This window comes from Pelodiscus sinensis, chromosome 17 (genome assembly GCF_049634645.1).
Source record: "Pelodiscus sinensis isolate JC-2024 chromosome 17, ASM4963464v1, whole genome shotgun sequence".
Taxonomy (NCBI): Eukaryota; Metazoa; Chordata; order Testudines; family Trionychidae; genus Pelodiscus; species Pelodiscus sinensis.
The window spans coordinates 27291123-27314858 of record NC_134727.1 but is presented as its reverse complement, the minus strand read 5'-3'; the positions used below and the strand labels follow the sequence as shown (position 1 = coordinate 27314858).

The 23736-nt window shown below is 43.0% G+C and overlaps 1 protein-coding gene across 2 annotated transcripts in view; it reads left to right on the top strand.

Annotated features, from left to right (window-relative positions):
• Positions 1-317: 317 nt before the first annotated feature.
• FSTL4 (follistatin like 4) overlaps positions 318-23736 on the top strand; it is a 600213-nt gene continuing 576794 nt past the window's right edge. Inside the window, exon 1 of one of the 2 annotated variants that reach the window (XM_075900372.1) lies at positions 318-374. In XM_075900372.1, the coding sequence (XP_075756487.1) occupies positions 367-374 (8 nt within the window). In that variant the 5' untranslated portion in view covers positions 318-366. Of the gene's footprint in view, positions 375-16373; positions 16958-23736 lie in introns of those variants that run through there. The other variant, XM_075900373.1, reaches the window with a different exon arrangement.

The window sequence follows — 23736 nt, the reverse complement described above, 5'->3', positions numbered from 1 at the left end:
GCTGACTAAAATTTTAAAGACTGTTTGCTTGAATTAGGCTCCTAATTCCATTTAAGTACCTAATGAAGTGGCTACATTGTCAGAGTGATTCAGTTCAAGCTGGAATGTGGCATTAGAACCCTAACTTTTAGTTAACAGTTTTGAAAGTCCTGTTCCTAATCTCTGGGGAAGTGAGGAAGGGGTTAACATATCTCAAACTAGAAGGGCTACACCTGTGTTTCCTAATTGTGGGGATTGCAAGGGAGTGGAGTGAGGTCAGCTGTGAGAAAAACAGTGTCAGGCCTCTTAAAAAGGGAGTTGAGTGGCAATAGGGACTCAGGAAGGAAATGGTGGCTCTTTCTGTGTTAGAAGCAAGCCTAAATTAGTATGCTGAGGTAAACCTAGCTGTTCTCTCTCTCTCTCTCTCTCTCTCTCTGTGTTCTTGATTTGAATATATATATTTGTTTGGCTCGAGGTGGAGAGGAACAAGGTTCAGTTTTCATCTTGTTAGTTGCTTGTAATAATGGAAGAGCTTTGTCTTGCTGAGGGTGTGCCCCTCTCCCAGCCTTGTATGTCTGGTATTCTGCAGTCAGTGTAGGGGATGAAGGGGGTGGGTGTGTGTGTGTGTGTGTGTGTGTGTGTGTGTGTGTGCGTGAGAGAGATTATGATTTAGGCACTCAGATAAAGTGTTTTGAGTGAACTTATGTAACAGTGCCCTATACTCTACAATAGGTACTTGTGAGAACTACACAGCAGTAGTTACTCGCTACCCTTAAACCTGACTCTTTTTAAGTCCAAATACAAAAGTATAATTGAACGATGCACACAGCTACCCTCAAGTATCCTTGCTGGGGGTATTTCATCCCAGGAGGGTTGTGGAATTCACTGGCCAACAGGGGTTTTCTCTCTAGCTGCAGATCATTCTATGGGGTGACAGTGATTTGCTTTCTGTATCAAATTGCCAATGGCAGTAGGACTAACAAAGAAAAAAATGACCATTTTCCCCTTCTACCTGATCACCAGAGAAGAACCACTCTGAGAGCTGCTTCAAGCTGAAGCTGTGCTCTCCATTCTTGTTTGTGACTATAAATATCTGAAGGCTGGTCCTAGCTACCCATTTGTTAACAGGAAATCTGAAATAAACTACTTCCCGCTGAAGTAATTTTCAGATGAGTCTGATTCAGAGACACAAATTTTGGAGACTGAGGAATTAAATTGCACCTATGTGCTATCAGGTTGATGCTCCTACGGTGTGCTTATTGGGAACAATGTGGGAAGCAAATAGAGATCTAATTATATAATTTTTGGACATTTATATGGTCCATAAATGAATTATGGCGTTGATCCTGACGCTGAACAGATTAGAACTGTGAAGTTCTGAAGGAGTTCCCAGCGGGCGGGATTACAAGCCCGAGAGAGAAGGGATCAGCAGCACCCCAAAATGCTGTCTTCATCTGTTCCTTCTAGTTTAAAAATAGAGTGGAAAACTGATGAGGTGCTACAATTATATATGAAAAAACAGGTGTCAATGGAGTAGCCATGTTGGTCTGTATCTGCAAAACAGAGGAGTCTAGTGCCACCTTAAAGACGAACAGATCTATTTGGGCTTAAACTTTCATGGGTGAAAACCATTTTGTCAGATGCATGGAGACTCCATGTATCTGATGAAGGAATTTTTAACCACAAAAGCTTATGACCAAATAGGTCTGTTAGTCTTTAAGGTACCACGTGACTCCTCATGGTTATAATAAATAGGGGAGGCAAAGGCAGTATGTGCTGCACCTGTTATCCATGCTATACTTCTCCACAGCATGTAATCTAAGATGAAAAGAACAAAAGATGTCGTTGTGTTTATCTACCTCTACTAGTTCTGGCTGCTAGTTTCTAAGGGGCTGCCTTGCAACAGTCAGAAATTGCCCATCAAAGTTAATGAAATTCATGGCTATGACTTACTTGGGGCCCAGTTGTACAGTACACATATATAGAAATGGTGAAAACCAACATCCCTACTTCATTTACTTCAATGGAACTACAGGCAAGAGAAAGGGCCATTTAATCTGTCCTTAGAGACTAAATCACTGATCTGCTCTTAATCAGTTTTCACCCTGTGCTACAGTTTTGTACCATCAATCAGGATGTTCATCGTGCCCCAGCACTTAAAGTATGAAGCCAAAAAGAACATGACACTTCTTTGCTGTTGTAGAAGAAGACTAAGTATGAAATGAGTTGAGTGATGCTGAGGTGATGATGGCTTAGTGGTGTTGGCATTTCACCCTGAGGGTGAGTGAGATAGTTAAGATGAAAAATAAGAGAATTCCTCTTGCCTTCAACTCCAAACATTCACCTTAAATGGTACACAGTGTTGAGGTCCTAACAGGTTCAACTAGAGTATATGCTACTGATAGCATCACCCACGGGCGCTGCTACACTGTCTCTTACTGGTAGTATTACTTGGCATACAAGAGAGCTTTGACTCTTGGGAACACATGCTATGGTGTTTTGTATCATTCAGAACTAGCCAAGTATTGTGTAGAACAGGGGTGGGCAATAACTTTTGCAGGGGGTGGGACTTCATTAATTTTGGTAGGCTGGGGAAAGAGGGAGCTCTGTGAGTGGCAGGAGAGTTGCACCCTGGGAACTGGGCACTAGTGTTGGACTGATATTCCTGGGAGAAGGCATTGCTCCAAGTCCTGCTTGACCATCTCATTTCAGGTGTAAATTTATCCAGTTATCTCCTCACCTGAGAGACTGCACACATCTGCTACCTCTCTGCAAAGGGATAGCATCTGTGTCAGAAGAGAGGACACCAATATAACTTGCATATCTACATTCTTGGTTCAGGCCTAGGATAGAAACTAAAGTCAACCACTGTTGGGGTACATCTAGACTACAGGCTTTTGTCGACAGAGGCTTTGTCGACAAATACTGTCAACAAAACTTCTGTCAACAAAGAGCATCTAGACTATATCCAGTGCTGTCAACAAAGCAAGATGCTTTGTTGACATGAGAGTGTAGATGCAAAGGACAGTGTAGATGCAATAACGCCTTCTGTCAACAGAACTCTGTCGACAAAAGAAGTTATTCCTCGTAGAATGAGGTTTACCACCGTCGATAAAACTGCCAATTTCTGTCGATGTTATGTCGGCAGAACTCGGCGGTAGTGTATATGCAGGTATAGTTTTGTCAATAAAAGTTCACTTTTGTCAACAAAACCCTGTAGTCTAGACCCACCCTTGGTGTATGCAGGCCAGCTAGTGTTGGTATATGTAGGCCAGCTAAGTAGCCATTCTCGCTAACTGCAGCTAAAAACCCTATGTTGTGCATGAGTATGCAGCTAAGTTAGGTGACTTCCTCATGACTCTCAGTATTTCAGAAATAGTATGTGATCATATAGCTCATGGCAATATCATAATGCATCCAGGGAAAGAGAGTCTTTTCTGAGGAAAAAGTACCATTGAACTGTGGAAGAAACTGAGAGCACATGAGAGAGTCTGTTCTGTGCACCTCAGGCTAAGCAAAAAGAAACAGTGAGGATGTTTGACCTGGAGCTCTGTAAGGAGACTAGAAATCTTGGGAAGACAGTGGCCTAAGGACTTGCAGTAACTGTAGCAAGCACATCTGTGAGAGCACGACCTTGGAAACTGTAGACATAACAGAAGGTGACAGTAAACATGCTGGTATGAGAAACACAACTGAGTTCATACCTCAAGCATTTCCATGGTAAAAATTTGTGTGTTATGGAATCTGAAACTTAATTCATATTCTAAATGTTCAGAATGTGGTAATTATCTAGAGTGGTCATTATCTTATCAATAAAGTAGTTGCATTTGTACTACATGAAATAGCCAATGGATTTTTAACATCCTCTCAAAAATTTTCTGACACTAGTGCCTGGTGGTTAGACCACTGGACTAGGATTTAAGAGATCTGGGTTAAATTCCCAGCCCTCTCACTGACCTATAGAAAAAATTGGACAGGTCACTTGGTCTCCCTTTTGCCTCAGTTTCTCCCAGAGGGGATAATTATGTTTGCCTCTCTTTTTGAAGTGCTCTGAGATCCACTGATGGAAAAACATTACATAAGTACTGGTATTAATAGTGATTATGTATGGCTCTAATGTCGCTAACGGTTTGTAGTATGGAAAGTAGTCCTGATGTTTCAATATTGAGTCACTTGGATATATGTTGATTTAAATAATACTACATACAAGAGGAAAATACTAGCTCTTGATTGGCTGAAATCAGTCACGTGATAAGCCCGTTTTTAGCTTTTGCTAAAATAATGACCTCCTCATTATTGGCCCCTTTATATATACAGCCTGCAAGGGGTAGACTTGCAAATGTGACCTGGCAGGAGAGCTGAGTCACTGAGAGGACAGACCATGGCAGGATGAAGCAGTAGTGAAAAAGTGGGAGGCCTGTCTACCTACCCACCAGGTGGCACTGGCTGTGAGTGTTCCCCTTCACACCAGGGCTTAACAAAATCTCCATTAAATTGCTCTGACATCATGATCAACTTATTTCCCTGTGACTCACTCAATTTCTTCAGTGTTGTTGTGTTTTCTCTCTTCCTCCCTGTTGCTGTAGGTTAGCATTTGGTTTTCCTTCCCCCTCTGCTGGTTGGAATCAGTTCAAGAATTTGTGTTGTGGTACAGTTAAGTGAAAACTCACGGACAGAACAATCCTTACCTAAACACAGAATAGTTGCACAGGGCACCCAAAAATTTGGGGCACCAGTGGGTCTTAATGTCCACCCACCCATCTCTTCCTAGCCCTGTTCTGTGGCTCTGTTTCCTTCAGAAATGATCTAGTTAATTTCAAAGTGAAAAAGTCTGCCAGACCTATTAGCAGAACACTGACCCTGTGAAAGAGCCATTCAAGTGGTAATGAAGCCATTTAACAAGCATTTGCCAACTCCAGGTATATCTCGTCAGTTTCTGAATTGACTGTGTTCGTTTATAGGACCTTTGTTTAAAAATTGATTTGCGACCATTTCATTAGTGTGTGGCTGAAGATTCTAAAATCACATCTCAAAAAAATTGTTCTCTACCATCAGTCAGAGGGGCACCCATTTCATAGTCGTGTGTAGGGCCCATAAATCCTAAGGATGGCCCTGCTCATAGGAAACCTATGAGCTTTGAAGTTATTCATAGTGGAGAATCTCTTTAGCTCAGTTGCGCAGCCGGCAGCAATCTGAAACAAAATTTGCCCTGTTTTGCTCATCTGTGATGTTTAGCTGGTGACTGCTTTATGAACAGATGTGTATGTGTGCACACACATACATTGTTTGTACAAAGCATACAAATTGTGGGTTTGACCCTGCAATATATAAACTGGTGTTTGTGGCATGCTAGTCACTGTAGAATCCAGGCAACTCTGAAACCAAGGGAAATTGCAGATCCTTTACAACTTTCAGGAAGTGTTCTGCAGCTTGTGGGACCAAGCTGTGAATTTGTGTGAGCAAATCTGTAAGGAAGAGATCTGTCATGTGGCTATGCATGCAGGTTGACTGCACAAGATCTAAAAAAGAAAAGAGGCGGAGGAAAATGGTTGGTCTGCTAGAAAGCTGAAAGAGTGATGGCAACAAAAAGGAACAGACCAGACGACTTTCAGTGTGATTTTTTTTTTTTTTTCTTTCTCAGGGGCAATAAATGTAAAAAATCTCCGTTCAAATAAGAACACTGTGTATTAAAAGATTCAGGCTTAGACCTATGTTTTTGCGACCCTTATCTTTGCAAGCTGGACTCAATATTATTAACCAATTTTTTACACATTCCCATATGCACAGGAAACCTCTTAGAGTGGAGTGAGAAAAAACAAAACTAAAAGCTCAAAGTGGGATTCTTTTTCCTAGAAAAGGAGGCAGCCAATCTGGGTGGGGGAAAAAAACAACAATCCTTCCTCTCTCAAGAGTGGTAGAACCTCTCTCCATTCCTGCAATCCTTGGGTATGCTTGGTCCCAGTAAACAGCAAGGCTTCATCTACAGTGAAAGATTTTATGACAGGAAATATGCTAATGAGGGACTCATTAGCATATCGCAACATCATTAGCATATTTTCTGCCAAAAAAAAACCTCGTCGTGTAGACGTAGCCCAACTGTAGCAACATTGGCTTAGCTCCTCTTCTGTACTCACTGATGGCTGGCACAGAGGGACTAAGAGCCAAAGACATAACTCTTTTTTACTCTGTTCCTATTCCCTCAGAGCAGAGGGAGGAGCGATTTCCTTCCAATATAATAGGTATCATCTGCTAGAAAGTATCAAGGCCTACATTCTATGTCTTTAGATTAAAAGAAGACCACAATTAAGTTAATTAGCTTATATACAGTGAAAGTTCAGTATAAGGGCTCCTCTATGGACGTGTGTGCACAATGAGTCCAATGCCAGCAACTTTGGGCCACACCTTTCTGATTAAAATATATTCTTAAAATAGAGCTTCATCCATCTGAGGAATGTCTTTATTTTGCAGTAACCATTTATAATGACTTTAAATGTTATATGGAAAGGACATTGTTCTGTAGCTATGAACAAAAATAAGTAACTTTTCAGTTTTACTGTATATCAATAGCCAATTATTTTTGTGTGGATGAGTTCTGTCTGGCTGCTAATGGACTGATTGAATGAGATACTCTTCCAGGACAAAATCCCATCATTTCAGAGATGGAATGGTGGGCCCTTTAATTTTGAGCTATTACAGAAATTGCCCCTCTCACCTTTAAAAGCTGTAAATGGTCAAGGACCTGCACTAAATCACTTGATTTCTCTGTCCATCAAGTTATTCTACTCGCGCTGCTCTTTTGTAAGGGTTTGCCTTTCTGCAGCTCTGGAGCCTCATTTAGATCTTGTTTCATATATTTTTTTTCTTGAATAGCTGGGACCTCCATTAATGTATGGACCTTCCAGGCTTCCCTCCAGCCATCTCACTATAGGGACAATACAATAGTACATGGCACATTCATCTTTGCTCACATACCTTGCTTGAGTTCACACTGACTGAGATGTTATGCTAGTGGCCTGTAGAGACTTCTAATTTTCTACTAAACTCTATTTTAGTATTACACGGTCTCATCTACTTTAAGAACTTTTTCTGTTGCATGCTCTCTGACCTTTAGACTTTAACTATTTGGGGTACAGACAATGAGACCTTGGTCCTTGACTAGGCTTCCTGAGCATTGTTGTAACACATGTAATAAACAATCTGGCATAAAATATGTGGGGTAAAACTTTCACGGCATTTGAGATTTTTCCCTTTTTTATGAGAACAAAGGGAAAGACTTGTGTGTGCTTCTGTGTATGCACAGAGGCCAGGTTTACATTAGACCTGGCAGGTCAGTTTAAAGTATGTAAAATAGATAGCTGGAGTTGGTTTATCTTAAGCCAAGTTTGGTGCCATCTTCACAGAGGGAGGCTGTCAGCTTCCCTCATGCCTCACAGCTACCAGGAATGCCAGTGCTGACTGGAGCTGCCCTTAGCATTTGATTTAGCAGGTCTTAACTAGACTCCCTAAATCAAATGCCAGATGATCAATCTCCAGTGTGGCAAGTGAAGACATAATTTAGCTTTATTTACAAAAGCAGCTGAGTTCAGAAAATTATGCACTCAAATTTATTTTTTGAGTACTTACAGGCCTAATTCTCTTCCTGTTTGTATACGCATAATTCCCACTGAATCCAACAGGTTCTCCCCTGCATCTGGGGGGAGAAGATGGAAATGAGTTAAATCAATAAGAGAAGCATCTGTTTACACTAGCACTGAGTTTGGCCCTGTGTATGTTTGCTGTGAAGGGAGCTGCTGAAAAATGTACATGCATGCCATATTGGTTTTAATTCATCTATATGAGACACATTATTATGAAGCATCCATCCTATGTCTTCTACACAGCAACAAGCTACCTGTATTGACAGCTTGTAAGTAAATAAGAAATAGATACTGGGTGCTGTGACATTTTATATTCCAAACTTTGCCCAGTAGCTGATGGTTTCTTCCTTAAAGTGACATATTGATTGTAGGTACACGTAGGGTGAGGATGATTGTGTGCAGTATTTTGAGCTCATCATCTGTTATCCCATTCTTATTGTCATCCAAGGTCCAGACAGTATCATATTGGAAGCAGTAGTGTAGAAAATTACAAACAAATCAAAAGACTACAACTGTGAAATGAATCAAACCACTGTTTCTACCTTTTTTTTAGTATTTCCTTTTGGTATAAAACATCTGTTACCTTTTTGGGGGGCTTGCAGCTCTCCAAACAAGAATCAAGTATTGTAACTGCTGTTAGTATAGAATAGCTAGGTCATTCAAAGTGACTTGAAATCCAGTGTTGTGGTATCTTCATCAAATGTGTGACAATTTACAAACATGTGGCAATGAAACACTAGGCTTGATGTCCTGAGACACTTTGGGTACTTGTGAGCCACACCACTGGCCCTGATGCCCTCTTAACCAGCTGAGGAGGGATCATCCCAGTGTCTGCAGAAGTGTTGTGCAGCCGGTCCCCGACTTAAAAACGAGTTATGTTCCAAGCATTTGGTCGTAACTCGATATGTTGGTAAGTCAGACCCCTTTCATTTCAATAGGACCACGCTGTTCGTAAGCACGTATTGCTGTTAGTAAGTCGGGGTCTTGCTTAATGGGAGGCTGGTTGTAAGTGCGGCTGGTCATATGTCGATGCGTTTATAAGTTGGGGACCAGCTGTATAGCTAATCAAAGGGCTTGTGTATTACACGGGCTCCTTGCTGCCAGCATAACTGGGAAGAAAGGGTGTGACCAGCATGTTTTAATGCCATTTCTGTCTTTGCCACTTCTGTATTTTGCCTCCTTCTAATTGCTGCATTCTAACTGAAGTGGGGAAACTTAACACTTCTCAGAGCAGTGACTTGATCAGAAGAGTCCAAATATTAGCTTTCAACCATCATCACATAGAACCCACTGACCAATGCCATGTGCATTCGAGCAGCACCCTGAAACCTGGCCTGAAGTGCGTAAGTTTGTGTATCAATGGCCACAGGCTTAGGTGACTCTAAATGCTAATTGTACTGGCATATGTACCCAAGACTGACATAATCCCTAGAGGTTTGAAGCTGCTATTAAGCTTGTTCCTCCTTATTAGTTTGTGACCAAGAGTATAATGAAAAGATGACAAATTTCAAGTTGACATAAAAAGTAAGATATAGAGTTAGCCTGGATAATTTTATGCACTGTCAAAGCGAAAAGGTTTAACTGAATGTATGTGGGCAAAGAGACATGCTGTCATCTTAATAAGAAATTAAAAGACGGACTCCTAATAATTGAATCATGTCTCTTGTCACATTTGTATTTGTTTAATAAATGTCTAGTTTTGTTTGAATGTAGTTCTCTTTTAATCAGTGTTGATTCAGGCTCCTGGTTCTAGTCATTAAAAATGACAATCATAAATCCCTCTGTCATGGTGCCTCAGCAGCTTCCTGATAGAATAGCAAATAAATTGTTCTATAACAGACCTGGATTCAAATCACCGCATGCATAGGATTTTTTTAATGATAAAATAAATGACTTGATGTACTTTAAACCTTAATTTTGAAATAAGATAGTTTTATCTCTTCCTCCATCTTATTTAAGAGTATTAGAAATTACAGTATTAGAAGTTACTTAATATTATATTTATTACCTGGCTAAGCTTTAAAATCTTGACCAGTGGAAACTGAAGAGTCTTGTCTATATTGGTCATGTTACTCCTCAGTATAGGCTTACTATGCCTAAGCTAATTTAGAACAAACCTTTTCCAACAAGAGAGCCCCATCTGTTCTTCAACATACGTTACACAAATGAGTTGCCGCGGCTGTCGTTGAAGGCTGTTGTGTGATGTGGTGGTGATTATTTTTTAAGTATGTTTTTCTGCCTTTTACTTTACTCCGTTTTTTTTAATTGACGTAAACTTTCATGAGACTGAAGATGGAATGGGGTTGGCTTACTTTTCTGTATAAAATGCAATGGGGGCTGGGAAAAGGATTGAGCTTCAGAAAGAGGTTTAATTCCAGCTGGATTCCATGCCAATTTACCCTAATGGGGACAACTGGATAAAAAAAATGAGGCTATGGTTCTTCTCCGTGGCTTGAATCCTCATTTACAATTAGATCATTTTGTCCACAGGGCCTTTACGGGAGGGTGTTAATATAACTTACTCCCAATATAAGGCCCAGTATTGCCCGTGTAGAGTAAAACTAGTCATGGGTAATGAGTAACAAAGGCCCGGAGAGGCTGTGTCTCTCCAAACAGTCCTGTGTAGCGCCATCCATGCTCTGCCCCAATCCCCTCCTGCTTTCCACTGGGGCTCCTCCATTGTGGCCAGAACTCCAGGCCAGGTCTGAGGGCAGCCTGCAGTCAATGACTCTAGGCAGCCAGAGTTTGTGCTTGCATTGCTCATCCTCCTGGCCGTGTAGGGGTAGGGTGGGCCATACTGTCCATCGGGACTGGAGGGGGCCACCGTTCCCTGGCAGGAGAAGGGGGACAGGTCTTGGGCAGATGGAGGCTAGCCCCAGCCTGGCCAGCTTCCTGAGCTGAGAGTGAACTCTCCATCCATGGCCTTAGTGTAAATGAGATTCAGGCCTGCTATATTTTTTTTAAAAAATGATCCTAAGTTCTAGTGCAAGATTCTGGGGGATGAAGCTGGTTTTGGACCCTTCTTTTAAAAAAAATCATGCAAATGTATTCATAATATAGTAGTGAATGTAGGTCAGGCCTGGGCAAACTACCCCACACAAGCAGGATCCAGCCCACAGACTCCCTGCCTGCCCCCTGCATGATGCTCATAAAAGCAGCCGTTGTGGGCTGTTGGATCAGCTGTGAGCCTAGGGAAGAGAGGAAGGGGTTTGTGCACTGCTCTTGCCCCCAGCACAATCCCATTGGCTGGTTTCTAGCCAATGGGAGCTACTTGTTGTCAACAGGCAGCTTGGGAAGCACCCTTCCCTGTTCCCCTCAGGCTTGTAGCTGTTGAGAAACCACATGGCCCTGCAGGCAGGGAGGTTGCATGGGAAGACTGTTGGCTGGGAGTCAAATGAGTAAGTCTCCCAGCCAGAGCCTGCCTATGGAACCCCAACTCTTTGCCCCCTCCTATCCTAGGTCACATCCCAAACCATCTGCCCCCCTCCTACCCCCAGATCGTGCACCCCAATCCCCTGCCCCAGGTCACAACCCAAACCCCTGCAGCCTCCTAGTCCTCTTCCCCAGGTCACAACCCCCTTTTCCCCATGGTCAGAACCCCAAAACCTGCATCCTAGTCCCCTAATCCAGGTCACAACTGCCTCCTGCACCCCAATCTTACTGCACGCTCTCTTCTGCACCCAACCTCCATCCCAGACCTCATGCCTCCTCCATTAATATGGAAGAGTATGGCCCTTGACCACTTTCCAAATTCTTGGAGTGCCCCCCATCAAAAATTATTGCCCACCCCTAATGTAGATGAAGCCGGTACTTCTGTGGCTTCCTCCAAGTCTAGTCTGCTTTTTCCTCTTAGACTCTCTCTTGTCACTCATATTTATTTTATAGAACACAAGCTATACTAACTCGCCTCTGAAGTCATCTGACTTTTCAAAGAACTTTCATTTGGCTTTTTAGTTTCCAATACACTTTGAGCCTACAGAAAAGATTTTTCTCTTCTTCAGATGAACTGGTTTCAGTTCAATATTACAGATTACTATCTAGTCCTGCAGTGCCTTGCTTCCTTTTCCTCTGCATCAGGAAAATCCCCATTCCCTATGTCTGGTTTAAATCAATCCATTTTTCTTTTCTGCTACCTAGAATCACCCTTTTCTTTTTATAGTATTCGGGCCCTATGTGTTCCTGGTTAAAAAGCTGCATTGCATTGAATTCCTTCACTCATCCATCTCTAAATATTAAGAATGTATCCATTTTTCATCACCAGTGGTGAGAGTAGTTTATTTCTCCCACTCTGTCTCTAAAAGTCATTTTCATTGCCAGCACATGTAAGCCGTGTGAACCAGTAAAGAGTATCTTGGGGCACATCAGAGTTTCAAAGAGGATACTACATATCACGCCTTTTAGAAAGTGCCACATAATCCAATGGAAATATTAGAATACATCTTGGTACACACGGGCCAGCCAGTTGCTGTGCCTCAACTAGAAACTTCCTCAGCTAGAAAATTCCTATTCCCAATATAGTGTAAATGTAAGCAAGCAAAAATATGAGCTCATTAAAGGTATGTCTACACAGCAGCATTATTTAGGAATAACTGACATTATTCCGAAATAAAAGAGTGTGTCTACACTTCAAGCCAGTATTTCAAAATAATGGCGAGCTGGAGGACAGCCTACTCCAACTCCTGTAACCCTCATTTTACAAGGACTAGCGGAAGTCGAAGAAAGAGTGTTCTTCCTGCTGTGTAGACAGGGCCAAAAGTTAAATTAAGTTATTTTGACTTAAGCTACTCAATTGATGTAGCTCAAGTTGCATAGCTTTATTCGACTTTTGCCCTGCTTTGTAAACCTGCCCTTCGTGATTAGAGGAGGAGCTTCTGGGAGGTTAGAGGAGTGCTAGACAGTCATTTGTTTTTAATAAATACTTTTAAAATGTAAAGGTGGTAAAATAAATACAGAAAGATTCAAAATACTTGATCCCAAATGTTTAGAATGCGAAGCACTGGGATCTGCCATGAAAATAGTTGGAAATGAGGATGTTGATTGCTTTTGAAAAGGTCATTTAGGTACCTAAATACGGTGTTAAGTTTTAAAATCTTGCCCTTTTCCCAGGATATGCAGCTCTCCAGATGGTGGGAAATTGTATGGTCCCAATTATTTTAAATGGCCAATGAGTATGAGTCAAACTATATTTTTTGTGTGGTTTAAAAGAACATGTTAGTCAGTGCATAAATATTGTGCAGCATTGGGTTAGCTTCTCTGCTTTTCCCTGGAAAGCTGCCCTTGGTGCACTCACTGTTGCTAATATGGAAGAGCATCCAAATCTTGCGAGGCACTTGCTCCCCTTGGCACCTTGCTGTCATGTATAAACAGTCTCACCCTACTGAAATATCTGTGGACTCAGAAAGCATTCCCTCAACAGAACTATTCTTTCATCATTCCATCGCATGTTAATGGACAGTGTGGTCCTACCTCTGCAATAAACCATAGTTGGGTGCCAAAATTCACAGATGCTGATGGAGCTGCAGGAAGACAAAGTCATTCGTGTGACATTCCCAACATCTCAAAATTCTTCTTCTACTCCCCCAGGACACCTGTTTTAATGGAGGCTAACTCCCTATGGAAGGGAGCTCTGTGAAAAGGTCATCTCTGTATTGCCAGTCTCTTGGTAAACTCTGTAGAGTGGAGCCATCCATTTCCTAGCTTGTGAGCACTCCCTGTCCCTAGCCTGCCCAATTCCTATATTGTCCCCTTCACCATTCACAAATTGTGAAACCTCTGCACCCCTCCACCCCCCACCTTCCCCTTCATAGAGGATTCCCTCCAGTGTTACAGATTTCAGTTTTATGTGGAAAAACTAAGTCTTTTGACTCTGAAATGTTGCTGAAGTGCATCATGGGATTTTTAGTTCAGACCCCTCTTGCTCAAATTCTACTCTATAGCCTGAGTCACCTGGTCAGACTACATCACACACAATGCACCATGGTTTTCCGCCTTGGTGAAGGAGGCACACGGGTGACATTTTGGAATAACAATATTTGTGTTTTCAGATGAAAAATTGTTTTGAGGCATTGTTTTTGAACATCAACATTTTCTGTGGAAAAGCAATACCTTTTGTGAAATTGTGTTTTGTGGAATTCAATTTTAAAACTGTTCAGAGAACAGTATCCCCCAAATTTTTGTACAGGTGACCCCCTGACTTACAACTGACCGACTTACTACCCCCCACATTTATGACCACTTTTTCATGCGAGAGAGCTCCTAAACCACCACCCCCATCAATTTACATCCACAGCTTGCATTTACAATGGCATATGACACAGACTCCACACATCATCCCAAAAAAGGAAACACACAAGGTCAGTCAGACTCGCCAGTCTGCAGCTGCTGCTTGAACTGCCTGCATCTCCACCACATCGGTCTTCACTTTTTAGTTATTTTTGTGCATTATTTGGACTATTTTTAAGTTAATAAATGTTAGTAAAGGCATATACTGGAGTTTAATTTAGGTTTCCTCCATTTCCATAGTCAATTTTGGTATTTTTAGGGTATGAAATGGGTTTCCAGGAATGGAACTGCCATTTATAACATTGCGCCTACGGGAAATAAGGGTTTGATTTATGAAGGCTTGACTTACGATGATTCTCCAGGAACCAATTAGGTTGTAAGTAAGGGGGGGTTGCCTGTATTTACAGTTTTCTTTTGAAGCAAATGAGTTGTGGAGAAGAGTGTGAAAATATTTGAATGCATCTAAAGGTGTGGTATTGTGTCCAAGGTTTGGGAAGAATTAGTCCAAGATTTGAGAAACATAGTGAAAAGAAGTTAGCCAGGCCTGGAGAAGATATAGGGGTCTGAACATCTGTGAACATAGAAGCTGATCTAGACTTCATGTCTCTGGTGCATTTCTGTAGTCTCCACATCTGGCTCATGAGAACTTCCGTGACCAACCCATCCTCTTCCAAACTCTGTAATAGCTTCTCTCTCCCTCTGCCCCCTCAATCCAGTGTTATCTTGAGGGAGATAGGCCACTTGACATTCTCCTATTCTGGTGACATTTGGGGGAATAACACTTCCCCTTCCTCTTTAAGTCTTTGGTACCGTTTAAAATAGCTCCTGCTGCCTCCACTGAGAACATGAAATAGAGTCATTGAATGAGGGGATCCCCAAGAAATACATGACTTCCATGCTTGTGTCAAACTGCAACAATCCAGGTCAAATCTGAACATTTTGGGGATGATAATGCATCAGAATTTTCATTCCCATCCTAACAATAGTAATTGTGACCCAAACCAACTTTAGCTAGTGAGAAACATGTAGAGAGCGCCGCAATTTTACAGATGCTTTTCAAACTTGACAACAGCTAGTTTCAGTCTGTGTTTATATTTGGGAATGACTATTTCAAATGACTTAATAGCAGCCCATTTCTCAGAGGATACGTCACCAGGGTTTGTTTGTTTGTTTTCTATTGCATCTTCCACTTTTTTCCTTAGGAATTAGAGCAGCTTTCCTCAGGGAGTCTGTCTTCCTCCTTAAGCAATGCAGCTGGTTGGTCTACAGAATCTCAACAAGTCAGTAGTCCTAGGTCTTTTTGGTGATATTAAAGCCTGGGGTTTTTTTGTTTTGAGTTTGTGTTTTTATTTTATTAAGTCTGCAGCAGTGTCAATGGGAGCCTATTTTGTCACCTTTCTGGATAGAGGAACAATGACTCCATATAGCAGCCAAAATCAGTGTGATATTAAACTGTGTGGAGCCTAATAACCTAGCATTGCCCTCACTTAAATAGATTTGAAAACTGAAATTCTGCAGATAAGACAAAAGTTCCGGTCTTGTAATTCATTTCTTCTCTCCCTACTCATTGATTTGACTCCTGCTTCTTATCTGCCATTCTAAGCCTGTTCAGCCATCCTCATTGCTCTGGCTGAGCCATTGAAGGCCAGAGTCTCCTAATGATCAGCTGAGTGACTCAGAGTCTGGGAGTTCACCTCTTCCCACTCCTGGAAATATTGTCTTGTGTGATCTCTTCAGATAGGAAAGCTAGAAATAAACTCTGTTGTGTTCTCAATCTGACTGACTCACAATCCCTGTGCACCTTGGGCAGGCATTTGCACCAGGGTAAAAAGGGGTGTCGTGTTCTGATTCCAGTAAGTCCTTTGCAAGCCTTTTGCTTAGATACAGAGGTAAAAAGTAAGTGGATGTGCCCAGGTGCACAGCTTCAGCAAGAGCTGGCTGAGCTGCTAGCAGAAGCCACCAGGGAGCTATTTAAAGAGCTGGCAGTGACCTGGGTTGCACTAGGACATTGCCGGTAAGAAATTTTAAGTTACTTTCACTGCTGCTACATGGCCACTGCAGGAAGAGCAACAAAAAATGTCAGTACATTAGACCAAATACTATGACTTTCCAAGGGCTGGGAGTGCTACTGACAGGCCGATTGACAATTGCTACCGAAGAGGGAGGTCTCAGAGATCGCTGTGTTAGGCTGTAACTTAAACAAGTAGCTCTATGGCACCTTAGAGACTAAATATATAGATCATGTGCTTTTGTGGACAAAACCCACTTCCTCAGATGAGTGGGGAAGGGGTTATTAAAAGCATCCTTCAACCAGTGCCAATGTGGCTTAGAGTAGTGACACAAGGAGGAGGGTGAGATCCCCATTTCAAAGTGGGGAAACTGAGTCCCAGAGGGGCACAGCACATTGGTCACGGTCACAAAGTGAACCGGAGCTAGGAAAAGACCCCGGTTCCTAGTCCTGCCCTCTAGTCACATTGGATGCGGAGCTGGCTCTGTCTTTTCCCAGCCCTGAACAAAACCGGATTGTCACTCAGCATTGTGCTTCTCCAGTGCGGCTGACGGAGCCGCTGGCTGGAGCTACGACTCTCCCTGCCCTCCCCCGGCCTACCTGGCTCCCCAGGAGGGGCAGCGCCCGTCTGGCTGCGCTGGGACTCCATCCTCCCCGGCTCCCAGCCCCGCACAGGTGTCAGCTATTGGGCAGAATATGCAAATGGCGGGGTGACGTCAGGCAGCTCCGGTCCAGGCAGCAGAAATAGGGCAGGATTCGGCGTTTACACCTCCTGGATTGCGACTGCCGCCGCCGCCGAGACTGTGTTGTGATTTTTTTTTTTAATTCTTCCCTCCCGTCTTCTGTTTCGATCTCCCCGGGTTTGCCTTCTCCAGGCTCCAGCCTTTCACGATTTCCTCCCCTCTCCCCCACAAACGCTCCTGCCGACGTCTTCATCCTCCCTCCCCACCAGGAGATTTAAAAAAAATACACCAAAACTCTGACATCCCTTTTCTTCTTCTTCTAGCTGCTAGAGGCTCTGCACTGTGCTCCCTGCCACGGCATACTACAGGTAAGGCGCCTGCTAGAAGCCTTGCTTACATGGGGAGGTGGGGTGCCTGGGCAGCATCCGTGTGCGGAGTTTTTAAACCGATCTCCTCTTCCTTCCAGGGGCCAGCCACCTGCAGGGCGCTTGCGGAGGGCTGGGGTGTGAATGTAGAGTCGCTAACGACTAGCGGAGTTTGCACCATTCGCTTACCGGCTGGAAACCTGGGCTGCACGGAGCAATTTCTGCTCCGGAATGCAGCGTAAGGGATGGGGGGGCGGGCAGTAGAAGAAAGGAGTCGCCGCTTTGGAGGCGCAGTAAACCCTAGTGCACGGGACCCCGGAGCCCAGGGCGGTCTCTGGACGTGGGGTGCAGCCCCAGGCTTGCCGGAGGGGGGTGGCCACCTCTCTCCAGTTTTCCGCGGAGCATCCCTGCTGTGGCTCGCAGGGCTTAGGGGAGTGAGCCCCAGGAGCGCCAGGGGGGGGGGGGGGAGCAGCCGCGGTGGCCTAGGCCACTTCCTTTTCTTTGCCAAAGCTGCTTCGCCTGCATCTTCCGCGGGGGCTGCCCTTGCGCCTGCTCCTGCCCGCACAACTTTGACTGGGTTGCCAGGAACGCCAGAGGCAGCACATGCGAGAGGAGCAGGAGCCGGTGGGTTGCATCCCAGGCACAAGGGCCTCCAAAAACACCAGACACCCCCACCCCCTCAAAAGCGGGTTCGAACAATCTCCCTGGGTCGACTGTGACATTGCTCCGTCCCTTTTCCTCAGTTGCTCCCGGGCCCTTCTAGAGCGCAGGGTTCGCGCTCCTGGTCTGCTCGGTTACCTTGCTGGAAACCTCGGATTAGCAACAAGACTTTTTAAGAGGGCACCCGGGAGCAGGGAACAGCCCCGGCGGGAGCGGGGCGAAGCAAAGTGAATCGCGGAACCCTCCAGCGGCGAGCTGGCCGGGCTCCGACAAAGCTGCCCGGGTCGCCCTTTCTCCAGCTTCTAAACGCAGCGGTTATAACAACCGTTGTCTATAGACACTCTGATGCCAGCAGCCTTTCCGCTGCCGGAACAGTCATCCGCTAACTTACCGGGAGATCCCTAACTCCAACCGCTTCCTTGGTGTGCTGGGGGCCGAGAAAGAAACCAGGAAATCTAGCTCCCACACGGGCAAGTTACCCAACAGCCTAGCATCCTGCGCAAATGTACAACTAATTCCCTCCCCCTTAGTCCGGTCTCTTTAGCAATCGCTTTTTTCCCCAGGAGTTACTTTGTTAATGGGCTCCTGAAATGATTCCAGGGTGAGGTTTTTTTTTCATTTGTCCTCCCCTTCCAGTCTACATCTCCAGCCACCTTTCCCCCCCTTTTGGCAGTAGATTCGGTTTAACCCATAGCCCTGTGCTTTGGGGATAATCAGGAGTACCTGAAGGCCAGGAATTAGCTTCGTTATGGAAAGACTGGAAGCCACAGGCGGGCTGAATTCCACAGCCCAGATCTGTATAGGACTAGAACCTGAGCGAATTCTTCCTCTGGGCTTCTGAAAGTGCATTTGCTACTGTGTGTTTGGGGAGAGGGGTTATTTAACAAGTTTGGAAATATTTCTCCAATTTTTTTTAAAGCACAACGCTCGCGTAAAATGATCACTTAACGGATCACCGTCTCTTGGGTTATGAGATGAGATCAGGCTTTGAACAACACGAATGATTAGCGTTGGCGTGGTGATGTAGTTTACAGTATCCTCTATGGTGCTGTCTCCAAATGTAAACTGGAGTGCGAGGCACTCGGGGGAGTTCCGGGTTGTTCTGAAATGTGTATTTACCCGCTCCTCCACATTGCAGCGCAAGGAAAGGCGAGGAACTTCACTGGCTCGGATTCTTCTTCTTTTTAAATTTACTTGAGGAGCAAGAATCCAGACAGCCTGTGTTGTGAAACGGAAAATAGAAGTGTGAGGTTCAAAAAATCGCATGCGAAATAGCTGAACCAAAGATCTGTCTCCATACCGTCCTGATCTTGACGAAATAGCTCCCATAGTGCTAGGGACTGACGAGTTGAAGAGAAATAACATTTGGGCTTTTTCTGAAAAGAGGAGCTGTCCACAGGCTGTGGTCCTGAATTTTTCCTTAGGCTGCCATGCGCCTTTTCTCTATCTTTGGCCCCTAGGTGTCGCCTCGGTTGTTGTTCTGGCTTTTTACAATTGTAACAATGTTTGTTTCTTTTTTAACCCTTGGAATTTACCAAAGTCTACCCGTGTCAGTTGAAGAATTTGTAACAACCCAATCTCTCCTGGCCCCCTCAACGTTCCCCACACGGGATTCAGATTCTTACTCCAAACGAAACTGTTTCACAACAGAAATGTAAGGGTAGAAAACAATCATCGCAGCCGTAGTGTAGATGGGAAATTGCCCCCTAGCTGGAAAGAGACACTGTTTCCTACCAAAATAACAGGAACGTTAATTATTACCTTCAGAGAAGCTAGGTAGATGAACTCAGACACGTGAATACAAATCAAGTTTTTCCCCTTCAGTTATCTAATTAGGATGACTAGTTGAATGTGTGTAATTAGCTTCTGTGTGTGTTTACAAACTGTTATATTCCTATGGATCTGGGTTATTTTGATTAGAATAGCTTGGTGTTGTCTAAATATAGAGTAAGACCCCAGTCTCTGACCTGAAAAGCATACAATTGGGAAAGATAAATGAGAGGTAATAGACAAGCACGCGCCCCCCTCGGCCCTCCCCCCCAACAAATGAAAAGAAACCAAGGGTGGAGACAGTATCTATCTCCTAACTCGTTTGTCGGGGGTGTTTAAAAATAAACATGAGCAGTTTTAGCTCTGTCAAGCTCTCTGTGTGTGAAACAATGAATGGATTTTTATAAGAAGTTAAACTGATATATGGTAGAGGAACCAACCAGATAATAATTTTTTGGTTAAAAGTTTAGATTATTTTAAAAAATAATTGTTGCTGGATCAACTGTGGTCTCCCATCTAAAAAGATGTTGTCTTTTTTGAATAAACACAGCTGGTCAATGAGAAGCGGTACAGCTGAAAGTTAATGTGCAGGAACTTTCTTAAAATTGGGGTAATGGTTTCTTGCTGTTGTCCTTAACTAAGGTAGCCATCTGTGTACATCTAGACTACAGGGTTTTGTAGACCGAAGTTTTGTCAACAGATACTGTCAACAAAACTTCTGTCGACATAGAGTGTCTAGACACATTCAGTTCTGTCGACAAAGCAAGCTGCTTTGTCGACAAAACCCTGTAGTCTAGATGCAACCCTACAGGCAATAACACCTTCTGTTGACAGAACTCTGTCGACAGAAGGCGTTATGCCTCGTAAAATGAGGTCTACCAGGGTCGACAAAACTGCTGAGTTCTGTCGACGTTATGTCGAACGAACTCAGCGGTAGTGTAGACGCAGGTATAGTTTTGTCGACAAAAGTCCACTTTTGTTGACAAAACTCAGTAGTCTAGACACACCCTTATACAGCATACAAAGAAAAGAGGGACTGGGGCTACATTCCCATACAAAATAACAGTAGAATTGCACATCACTTTGATCTTTGCATTCATGATTTACCACCACTCATCCTGCAACTGACATTGAAGAATACTGAGTTAATAAAATATCTGGTTCCTCTCCTACTTCGCCCTTTAATAAGTCTTACTTATGGATCTTGCAAACAGCTTTCCAATATTATTGACCTTTAACTAGTCAGTTGTGTGGGGGGTAATGAGGTGATATTGTGGGAAAACATTTCTCTGAGCTTAACCACAAGCCAACCATGGAACTAAACCTGTGAAAAGATCACACCAAACATGATGCAAGGTCCAGTCCTGAAAGGTTCTGAGGAACTCCTCAACATCTTTCACTTGTGGTGATGTCAAAAGGACTTAAGGTTTTCAGAATCTGTCCAGTAGCATGTCCTAGATTGAAAGAATGAGCTGTAAGACAGCGATCAAAACAGCTCTTAACAAAGTATTCAGTTGTTATTTAAAGTCTGTACAAATGCTCCCTGTCTTAAATGGGATTTGACACACAGATTTACATATTGCACTTGGTGCCATTTAGGCACCTCATTCATCAAAATTGAAGTATTAATCAGAGGTAATCAGAGATACTGTAGATAATTAATTGGAAATGTAATTTAACGTCATTATGGTTTGCTGCAAGGTTACCTTAGAATGATTTTCCTGCCTACTTTCTCAGATTTAATAGCATTTTACAAAAATGATGGGCATCAAAATACTTTTTACAGGTCACAGAAACTCACTAATTATATAATTGTAAAGCAAACTTGAATCCTGAAGAGGAAGAACCCAAGACAGGTACCCAGCTGGTGTAAAGGGATCCAAGTTATAATACCTAATAATTTGGCTTTACATTTTTTCTTATAACAGTGATAATTTTAGAAAGTTGTGGTGTAACTTTTTTTCCCCTAATATAGGTCTGTCTGGAAAAGATTCATAACTTTACAACAGTCCATGTCTGTCTTTTCCCATAGAATAAGACATAGCTTACAAACCTGAAAGGAGATCATTCTTAAGCCCATATTTGTATTATGGTAGCACCTATGGGACCATGTCACACAATGAGGACCCTGAGTTATCAGTTGCTATTCAAATAATGGATGCTTTATTCTAACCAGACTGGATTTTCTTTTAATGATGCCAGATTCCTTCACCCTTACATACTGGGATAAATGCACTGCTGTCCAGAGGCAAAGACATGAAAATCTAAGTCAGTGGGGGGATTGTCTATATGCTGTGATAGACTCAGACCAGTTGGCTGCAGTAGTCTGGTAAAAGGGAAGTGTACTGGTCACTGAATGAATTTTTTGTTTATTTGTTTGCTTCATGAGTGACCAGGGCAGGGGCTGCTCCAAAGCAATCAGGAATGTACTAGAACCAATTAAGTCAGGCAGACACCATAAGACACCTGGAGACAGTTAAGAACTTGCTAGACTCAAGTAAGAGACAGGCTAATCAGAACACCTGCAGCCTATTAAGAACCTACTAGGACTAGCTGAAAAGGCTCCCTTTCTGGGATGGTGGTTGGTGAGAAGCTGGAAATAAGCTGACATACTGTGGTAGAACTGGGCTAATGAGAGTGATCAGGAGCAAGGGGCTGGGAGGGGCTGTTTGGAGAAGTGGGCCAAGGCAGGGCTATATAACTCTGGTAGTGGAGGAAAAACTATCTGTTATCAGTGAGTGACATTAGGATCCCTGGCCTAGAAGCCAGAGTAGATAGTGGGTCGGGTTCCCCCAACCCCTCTCTATATCACCACAGAAACATTTTCTGGGAAGGAAAATTGAAGCTAAGGAGGGCTTTCAGACCAAACCCATTCACTGACCTGTAATGAAGGCGGCTCAGTAGCCTGTGATCTTTGGTTCCTAGAGGCTATGTTGAGGGTCACAGCAAGTCTGTGGCACACCCTTGCTGCCTAGAAGAGCAGAAACCCCAAGGCAAAATTGGAGTTTTGCCACAGTTTACATAGTTTTTTTTATTGCATCTTCGTCTTAGATTTTGGCAAAACTTAAAACTGAGCATGGCTAGTTCTTTGATGTTTGAGCTGCGGCATTATAACTTCAAACTGCAGATGTCAGAAATCTCCAGAATTGCAAAGTGAAATTGTTCTATTTACTGGGATTGTATCAACAAATGATGCAAAATGCTTCTGTGAAAGCATAAGGAATAGGATTGCCATGCCAGCATGGCTTGTAATACAATGCACTTGTAGCTTATTAATATAGGGACTTTGGTTTATTCCACATTTATTTATGGCTCTAATAGCATTACATCTGAGAGTTTCTAATTAGAATTTAGAAAGCCTAATAAATTTTGATTTCACCCTCATCTCATTCAATTGATAGTGTTTAGTACTGAGGAATAGTAAGGACTCACATGTGCTGATGAGTGTGCAGAGCAGCTGTAATTGGTGTTTGTTTTATTGACAGTACACATTCCGGCAGACAAAATATCTAGGACCAAATTCTGCCCTAGCGTAAAAGGGCATAAGCTTTGAAATTCGTGGTGTTAGACCAAGACTGGATACAGTCCTTCACTTGTTTTACATTTTTTGTCAGTGACTTGCTATCTTTCAAGGGCCATGTTTATCCCAGTGAAACTATTAACTTCAATGCAGTCATTTCTGTTTACGCCTGGATTAATTTAGCAACTGCCATGTAATGTATAGTGTTCAGTTCTAACCGTAACCAATATGCTTGCATGCTGTGTAAGCCAAATAATTTGCTTCATTCATTAATGATGTAACTATTAGAAGCGGGGGAGTCTCTTGTTCAAGCTAATAGCAAAACTCCTATTGATTTCAGTGGGAGCTGGATTAGGCATAACGACTCCTTTGGTGTGGTGGTGGTATTTTTTTTGTTTTTTAAAACGAAAGTAGTTACTAGAGCTGTGTAAAAATATTTGCCACAAAATTTCAAAGCCCACAACTCTCAAACTTTTTCCCCTCCCTATAGTAGTGAATCTTTCTACAGAATCAAGTCTAGCTTTCCCCTGAAACGCAATATTGATGATATTCTTTTAAAATGTGAAACATAACTTGTCACTTTTTAATATGATTATGCTTTGAGGAGACTTCAAATTTGCACAACAAAACTTAAATCAAAATTCAGGAGGCTGGGGGAACATGCATCATCCACAAGCCCAACCTAAAAATCATGCGGTCAGTAATGCCACCTTAGACTGTTTACCCTTTGCCTAGAGTCCTTGTCTATACCTAGAAACTCCTCTTTTAATAGGATCATGTAATAGGACCTCTTTTCGGGGCCCGGGCCATGCAATACCAATTAAATGATGCT